The sequence below is a fragment of the Pyrgilauda ruficollis genome, unplaced genomic scaffold (assembly GCF_017590135.1).
Source record: "Pyrgilauda ruficollis isolate IOZ18807 unplaced genomic scaffold, ASM1759013v1 scaffold1078, whole genome shotgun sequence".
Taxonomy (NCBI): Eukaryota; Metazoa; Chordata; class Aves; order Passeriformes; family Passeridae; genus Pyrgilauda; species Pyrgilauda ruficollis.
Genome location: NW_024508966.1, coordinates 1 through 9,057, shown reverse-complemented (window position 1 = coordinate 9,057; position 9,057 = coordinate 1). Strand labels below are relative to the sequence as shown.

Sequence of the window (9,057 nt, the reverse complement as noted above, 5' to 3'; positions counted from 1 at the left end):
GTTGTCCAGGATGACGATGCTGGACAGGTCGCTGTGCACCACCGACAGGTCCTTGATGTAACTGCCCAGCTCCAGCGTGCAGTGCTGGGGGCGGGGCCGCGTCAGGGACACGCCCACCGCGCCTGGGACACGCCCACCGCGCCTGGGACACGCCCAGGGACACGCCTACCACTTCTGGGACATGCCCAGGGACACGCCTACCACTCCTGGGACACGCCCACCGCACCTGGGACACACCCAGTGCGCCTGGGACACGCCCAGGGACATGCCTACCACTTCTGGGACACGCCCACTGGACCTGGGACACACCCACTACACCTGGGACACACCCAGGGACACACCCACTGCTCCTGGGACACACCCCGGGACACGCCCACCGCACCTGGGACATGCCCAGGGACACGCCCACTATTCCTGGGACACGCCCACGGCACCTGGGACACACCCCGGGACACGCCCACCGCACCTGGGACATGCCCAGCACACCTGAGACATGCGCAAGGCCACATCCAACTCACCTGGACACACCCAGGGCCACGCCCATCTCATCTGGACACACTGGACACACCCACCACACCTGGACACACCCAGGGCCACGCCCACCTCACCTGGACCTGCGGCTGAGGACGCGCCCAGCCCCTCACCTGTCCCAGCGTATCCCAGGTGAGCTCACCTGTCCAGGTGTGCCTATCCCAGTGTTACCTGCCCAGATGTGTATCACTCACCTGTCCAGCTGTGTCTCACCTGTCCCTCACCTGTATCCCAGGTGTGTCCCTCACCTGTCCAGCTGTGTCTCACCTGTCCCTCACCTGTATCCCAGGTGTGTCCCTCACCTGTCCAGCTGTGTCTCACCTGTCCCTCACCTGTATCCCAGGTGTGTCCCTCACCTGTCCAGCTGTGTCTCACCTGTCCCTCACCTGTATCCCAGGTGTGTCCCTCACCTGTCCAGCTGTGTCTCACCTGTCCCTCACCTGTATCCCAGGTGTGTCCCTCACCTGTCCAGCTGTGTCTCACCTGTCCCTCACCTGTATCCCAGGTGTGTCCCTCACCTGTCCAGCTGTGTCTCACCTGTCCCTCACCTGTATCCCAGGTGTGTCCCTCACCTGTCCAGCTGTGTCTCACCTGTCCCTCACCTGTATCCCAGGTGTGTCCCTCACCTGTCCAGCTGTGTCTCACCTGTCCCTCACCTGTATCCCAGGTGTGTCCCTCACCTGTCCAGCTGTGTCTCACCTGTCCCTCACCTGTATCCCAGGTGTGTCCCTCACCTGTATCCCAGGTGTGTCTATCCCAGGGTTACCTGTCCAGGTGTGTGGCTCACCTGTCGGCAGTAGCAGCAGTTGAGGCTGTCCCCACACCTGTCCAGGTGTGCCTATCCCAGTGTTACCTGCCCAGGTGTGTCCCTCACCTGTATCCCAGGTGGGTCTCACCTGCCCAGGGGGGTCCCTCACCTGTATCCCAGGTGGGTCTCACCTGCCCAGGGGGGTCCCTCACCTGTATCCCAGGTGGGTCTCACCTGCCCAGGGGGGTCCCTCACCTGTATCCCAGGTGTGTGGCTCACCTGTCGGCAGTAGCAGCAGTTGAGGCTGTCCCCACACCTGTCCAGGTGTGTCTCTCCCAGTGTTACCTGCCCAGGTGTGTCCCTCACCTGCCCAGGTGTGTCTCACCTGTATCCCAGCTGTGTCCCTCACCTGTCCCTCACCTGTATCCCAGCTGTGTCTCACCTGTATCCCAGGTGTGTGCCTCACCTGTCGGTAGTAGCGGCGGTTGAGGATGCTGCGGTTGTTGTCCAGCTTGTCGGCCACGGCGCAGCCGTAGATCTCCATGCTGGCCGTGAACACCACCAGCTCGTACCACTGGCTCACCTGGAATTCCGGAATTTTGGGGGAAATTCACCCGATTTTGGGAAAAATCAGGAATTTTAGGGAATTTTGGGGTGATTTGAGGGGTTTTTGGGGGGTCTCAGGTGAGATTTGGGGCTGTAGATCTCCATGCTGGCCGTGAACACCACCAGCTCGTACCACTGGCTCACCTGGAATTCCGGAATTTTGGGTGCTGCGGTTGTTGTCCAGCCTCAGGTGAGATTTGGGGCTGTAGATCTCCATGCTGGCCGTGAACACCACCAGCTCGTACCACTGGCTCACCTGGAATTCCGGAATTTTGGGGGAAATTCACCTGATTTTGGGAAAATTCAGGAATTTTGGGGTGATTTGAGGAGATTTTGGGGGTTTTTGGGGGGTCTCAGGTGGGGTTTGGGGCTGTGGATCTCCATGCTGACCCTGAACACCCCCAGCTCACCTGGAATTTTGGGGATTTTTGGGGATTTTGGAAGGGTTTCGAAGGGATTTCAGGAGGTTTTGGGGCGGATTTTGGGGTGAATTTGGGGCTTTTTGGGGTCACTCACCACCTCCAGGAAGAAATCCACGTGGGGCCGTTTGTGCACGAAGAACCTCACGGGGTGTTTGTCGATCACCACCTGGGGGACCCCAAAAATCAGCCCGGGGACCCCCAAAAATCAGCCCGGGGACCCCAAAATTCCACCCAAGACCCCCCCAAAATCAGCCCTGGAACCCCAAAAATCAGACCCAGGAACCCCAAAATCGGCCCTGGGACCCCCAAAATCAGCCCTGGTAACCCCAAAAATCAGACCCAGGAACCCAAAATCAGTCTGGGGACCCCAAAATCGGCCCTGGGACCCCCAAAATCAGCCCTGGGATCCCAAAAATCAGTCCGGGGACCCCAAAAATCGACCCAAGACCCCCCAAAATCAGACTTGGAATCCCAAAATCAGCCTTAGGACCCCAAAATTCCTCAAAATCCCCCAAAATTTCCAAATTCCTTCCAAAATCCCCCCTGAACTGCCCCAAAACTGCCCCAAATCCTTTCCAACTGATCCCAAATTGCCCAAAATTCCGGAATTTGCCCCAAAATCCGCCCAGTCCTTGAGGATGAAGTCGGGGGGGGTCCCGGGCCGCAGGACACCCAAAAAACCCCCAAAAACCCCCAAAAAACACCCCAAAACTCCCCAAAAACTGCCCCAAATCCCTCAAAATCTCCCAAAATCGTCCTGAAATTGCCAAAATTCCCCCAAAATTCTCTAAAATCTTTCCAAAATTTGCAAATTCCTCCCAAAAACCCCCCTGAAGTGCCTCAAAATTGCCCCAAATCGCCCCAAAACTGCCCCAAATCCTCTCCAAGTGATCCCAAATCTTCCCAAAATCCCCCAAAATTCCGGAATTTGCCCAAAATCCGCGCAGACCTTGAGGATGAAGTCGGGGGGGGTCCCGGGCCGCACTGTGAGCCTCAGGATGCCCCAAAAACTCTCCAAAAACCCCCCAAAAACACCCCAAAACTGCCCCAAATCCTCTCCAAGTGACCCCAAATCTTCCCAAAATTGCCCAAAAATTGCGGAATTTGCCCCAAAATCCGCGCAGACCTTGAGGATGAAGTCGGGGGGGGTCCCGGGCCGCACCGTGGGCCGCAGGACGCCGTCGTGGTGGGAGTGGATCAGGGTCTCGTCCAGGTCCAGCACCAGGATCTTCCTCTTCACCTGGTCTGGGGCAAAATCCCCCAAATTTGGGCAAAATTGGGGAATTTCGGGCAAAATTTGGGGGTAGAATTGGGGGGTTTGGGGGGAAAATTTGGGGGTTTGGGGGGAAAATTTGGGGGTTTGAGAACACAATTTGGGGGTTTGGGGATAAAATTTTGGGGTTTGGGGGGAAAATTTGGGGGTTTGGGAGAAAATTTGGGGGTTTGGGGTTAAAATTTGGGGGTTTGGGGTTAAAATTTGGGGGTTTGAACTGGTTCTCTCCTAATTTTGGGATTTCCCACCCCAATTTTGGGGCTCTCTCCCCAAATTTCTGATTTCCCACCCCAATTTTGGAATTTTCTCTGAAATTTTGATAATGTTTCCCCAATTTTGGGATTTCTCACCCCAAATTTTGGAATTCTCTCACAAATTTTGAGGTAGCCACCCCAAATTTTGGGATTTTCTCTGGAATTTTGGGGGTTTCCCCCCAAATTTTGGATTTCCCATGCCAAATTTTGGGATTCTCTCACAAATTTTGGGGTTCTCTCCCCAAATTTTGCATTTTCCACCCAAATTTTGGGGTTTTCTCCCCAGTTTTAGGAATTCCCACCCCGATTTTGGGATTCTTTCTGGAATTCTGGGGTTTTTCCCCCAAATTTTGGGATTTCCCACCCCGATTTTGGGGTTCTCTCCCCACATTTTGGGATTTCCCACCCCAATTTTGTGCCCTGGGATCCCAAAAATCAGTCCGGGGACCCCAAAAATCGACCCAAGACCCCCCAAAATCAGACTTGGAATCCCAAAATCAGCCTTAGGACCCCAAAATTCCTCAAAATCCCCCAAAATTTCCAAATTCCTTCCAAAATCCCCCCTGAACTGCCCCAAAACTGCCCCAAATCCTTTCCAACTGATCCCAAATTGCCCAAAATTCTGGAATTTGCCCCAAAATCCGCCCAGCCCTTGAGGATGAAGTCAGGGGGGGTCCCGGGCTGCAGGACACCCAAAAAACCCCCAAAAACCCCCAAAAAACACCCCAAAACTCCCCAAAAACTGCCCCAAATCCCTCAAAATCTCCCAAAATCGTCCTGAAATTGCCAAAATTCCCCCAAAATTCTCTAAAATCTTTCCAAAATTTGCAACCCCAATTTTGGGGTTTTATCCCCAAATTTTGGGATTTTCTCCCCAAATTTTGTGGTTTTCTCCCCGATTTTGGGATTTCCCACCCCAAATTTTGGGGTTTTCTCCCCCAATTTTGGACTCACTCAGGCGGTTCCGGGAGATGGGGGACAGGGGCAGGACGTCGTAGCGCACGGTCTGGTACTGGATCACCTGGGAAACCCCAAATTTGGGGGGACCCCGAAATTCGGGAATCCCCAAATTCCATCAGGGAGAGCCCAAAAATCCCCCCCCAAAAAAAACCCCAAAAATTTCGGAGCTTCCTGAGCCTCCCCAGGGGAGTTTTGGGGGAAAAAACTCCCAAAAAATGGGGTGAGAACCCCCAAAATTCATCCCCAAAATCCTAAAAATTCTCTGAAATTTCCCCAAAATCCAAAAAAATCCCCCAAATTTCCACAAAATCCCTCAAAAATCTCCTCAAAATTCCCCCAAAATTTCTCTAAATTCCCCCAAACCCCCAAAATCTCCCCAAATTTTCCCCAATTCCACCCCAAATTCCCCAAAAACGCCTCAAAATTCCCCAAAATCCCCCTGGGGACCCCAAAAATTCTCCCCAGATTCCCTGAAATGTCCCAAAAGTCCCAAAAAATTCCCCCAAATCCCTAAAAATCCCCCCAAAATTCCATCAAAATTCCCCCAAAAGTCCCTCAGGACCCTGAAATTCCCTGAAAATTCCCAGAAACGACCCAAAATTCCCAAAAATTCCCAGATATGTCATAAAAGCCCCCCAAAATTCCCAAAAATTTCCCCAAAATTCTCTCAAATTCCCCAAATCCCTCCAAAACTCCCGGAAATTCCCCGAAAATTCCCAAAAACTTCTCCCAGATTCCCCCAAAATTTCCAGGAATTCCCAGAAATCCCCCCCAAAATCCCAAAAGTTCCCCAAAAATTCCCTGAAATTCCCCAAAAGTTCCCAGAAATGCCCAAGAATTCCCAAAATTTCCCCAAAATTCTCCGGAATTCCCAGGTTTCCATTCCGGAGCCCTCCCGGCCCCTCCCCCATCCCAAAATAGCCTCGGCCCCTCCCCCAAAAAATCCCAAATTTCGCCAAAATAGCCCAAAATATCCCAAATTTATCCAAAATATCCTGAATTTATCCCAAAAAATCCTGAATTTACCCAAAAGATCCCAAATTTATTACAAATTTATCCACAATATCCTAAATTTATCCCAAAAAATCCCAAATTTCTCCAAAATATCCCGAATTTATCCAAAAATATCCCAAATTTAGCCAAAATAACCCAAAATATCCTGAATTTATCCAAAAAATATCCTGAATTTATCCCAAATATCCCAAAATATCCCCAAAAGTCCCAAATTTATCAAAAAATACCCCAAATTTACCCCAAATACCCCAAAATATCCCAAATTTAACCCAAAATATCCCAAATTTAACCCAAAAAATCCCAAATACCCCAAAAAAATCCCAAATTTACCCAAAATATCCCAAATTTATTACAAATTTATCTACAATATCCTAAATTATCCCAAAAAATCCCAAATTTCTCCAAAATATCCTGAATTTATTACAAATTTATCCAAAGTATCCTGAATTTACCCCAAAAAATCCCAAATTTATCCAAAAATATCCTGAATTTATCCAAAAATATCCCAAATTTAGCCAAAATAACCCAAAATATCCTGAATTTATCCAAAAAATATCCTGAATTTATCCCAAATATCCCAAAATATCCCCAAAAGTCCCAAATTTATCAAAAAATACCCCAAATTTACCCCAAACATTATTCCAAGGAATCCCAAATTTCTCCAAAGAAATCCAAAAAAAATCCCAAAACCCCAAAAATTCCCCTAAAAAAAACTCCCTGAAACTGGAATTGCACCCTAAAATTCTGTTCCTTAACCCAAAATTCTCCCCAAAAACCCCAAATTTATCCCAAAAAATTCCCAAAATCCCCCAAAAATTCCCAGAAAATTCCAAATTCCACCCGAACTTTCCTGAAAATTCCCCAAAAAAACCCCAAAAATTGTCTTTAAAACCCCAAAATTTCCCAAAACTCCCCGAGAAAGTCCAAAATTTTTACTTTAAAAGACCCAAATTCCGAAAAAATTATTTTAAAAAATTTAAAAAACCCAAAAATTCCAACCCAATTCCCAAAAAAACCTCGAAATTCCACCCAAAATATCCTAAAAACGAAATAAAAAAATGCAAACACCTCAAAAAGAAACCAAAATCCCAAAAAATCCCCGAAAATTTTCCCCAAAATTTCCAACAATAATTCCAAAACTTCCCCAAAAAAATCCAAAAATCCCCCAAAAATTCCCAAAAAAATCCCCAAAAAATTTTAAAAAAAAACCTAAAAATCCCCAAAATTCCCCAAAAAATCTGAAAAATTCCAATAATTCCACAATAATTCCCAAAATCCCCCAAAAAATCTCCAAAAAAAATCCAAAAATTCCTCAAAAACTTCCCCCAAATCCCCAAAAGTTCCCAAAAAATCCCCAAAAAGTTTTTTAAAACCCCCAAAAATTCCCAAAATCCCCCAAAAAATCCGCAAAAAATCCAAAAAAATTCCCCAAACTCCCCAAAAATTCCCCAAAAAGTTTTTTAAAAACCCCAAAACATTCCCAAAATTCCCAAAAATGCCCCAAACTCCCCCCACCCCCCCGGCAATCCCCGCTCGCTTCCCGGCTCCGTTCCCGTTCCTGTCCCGTTGTCCCGGTCCCGGTGCCGTGATCCGCCCTTCGTTCCCGGTGCCCTCCCCGCTCCATTCCCGTCAATCCCGGTCCCGGTTCCGTTATCCCGGCTCTCCCCGCCGCTCCCGGGGGCGTTCGGGGGCTCCGGGCCCTCACCGGGGCTCCACCGGGGCCGCCGCCGGCGCCGCCATGGCCGCCATCGCCCGGGGGCACTTCCGGCAGCAGCGCTTCCGGGGCACGCACGGGGGGCGGGGCTACGCACGGGGGCGGGGCCGCCGAACCCTAGACATAAACGGAGGGGGCGGGGCTTAAACGGAGGAGAATGGAGGTTAAGGAGAGGGGTGGGGTTGATGGGCGGGGTTATGTAAATTAGCTGCGCGGTCACGTTGCTATAGTGAGCGGACAGTGATTGACAGCGTCTTTATGTAAATGAAGGGGCGTGGCTTCCGCCGTTAGGATCCGTTCAGGCTGAAGTGATTGACAGGGCGTATGCAAACTAGGGGCGTGGTTTGTGCCGTTGGGACCAGTTCAGGCTGAAATGATTGACAGTGAGTATGTAAATTAGGGGCGTGGTTTATGCTATTGGAATAAATCCACGTGGCGCGATTGACTGGTCAGTTATGCAAATTAAGGGGCGTGGTTTTCATTATTAAAGGCAACCCATGAAAAATAATTGAGATTGTATTATGTAAATTAAGGGGCGTGGCTTGCCAAAAGGGGCACGGCCACCTTCTTTTATGCAAATTTATGTAAAAGAAGGAAAAAATTGTGCAGCACAGACACTTCACTTATGCAAATTAAGGGGCGTGGCTTCTGCTTTAAGATGGGTTTCGCTATATTTAAATGAGGGGCGTGGTCTCCTCTTGAAGCCCCTCCCACTTCCCAAACGCTTGAGGTTGCACCCCCAAAATTTGGGGATTTTTTCCCAAAAAAATTGGGATTCCCCCCCCCCAAATTTTGGAGTTTTCCCGCCAAAAATTGGGAATTTCCCGCCTAAAACTGGGGGATCCCCCACCCCCAAAATTTGAGGATTTTCCCCCAAAATTTCGGGAAAATTCTCCAAAATTTCAGGAACTTTCCCTCCCAAAATTTGGAGAATTTTCCCCTAAATTTGGCATTTCTCTCCCTAAAATTTGAGGATTTTTTCCCCTAAAATTTGGGATTTTCACCCCTAAAATTGGGAATTTTTTCCCCAAAATTCTGGATTTTCAGTCCTGAAATTTTGGACTTTTTCCCTCTGAGATTTTTTTCCAAAAAAATTTGGGATTTTCACCCCTAAAATTTGGGATATTTAAAAAAAAAAATTGGAATTTTTTCCCCTAAAATTTGGAAATTTTTTTTCCCCAAAAATTTGGATTTTCATCCCTAAAATTGGGGGTTTTTTCCCCAAAAATTTGGAACTTTCACCCCTAAATTTGGGATTTTTTCCCCAAAATTTGGGATTTTGCCCCGAAAGCACCAGGGGAGGTGGGGGAGGAGCAGCTCCTTTATTTGGGTCCCGTTTTTGGGGATTTTCCCCCCAAATTTGGGGCTCCCGGGGGGGGTCACAGCTCCAGGTCCTCGTCGGGGTCCTCGGGGTCCTCGGGGGGCGCCTCGGGCTCCGTCCTGGGGGGATTTGGGGCAAATTCGGGGAATTTTGGGAAAAATCGGGAATTTTGGGGGAAAACTTGGGCATTTTGGGAAAAATTTTGGGAATTTTT

At 49.2% G+C, this 9,057-nt stretch overlaps 1 protein-coding gene across 1 annotated transcript; it reads right to left on the bottom strand.

Moving 5' to 3' along the window:
• Nucleotides 1-3: 3 nt before the first annotated feature.
• CTDNEP1 (CTD nuclear envelope phosphatase 1) lies at nt 4-7,548 on the bottom strand (the record flags this gene model as incomplete). Its single annotated transcript, XM_041472191.1, has 6 exons — nt 7,514-7,548; nt 4,789-4,910; nt 3,434-3,552; nt 2,402-2,473; nt 1,746-1,862; nt 4-84 (listed from the first exon to the last, which is right to left on the bottom strand). Coding segments are annotated over exons 1-6 (546 nt in total), but the record flags the coding sequence as incomplete, so codon positions are not given.
• Between the last annotated feature and the right edge of the window lie 1,509 nt (nt 7,549-9,057).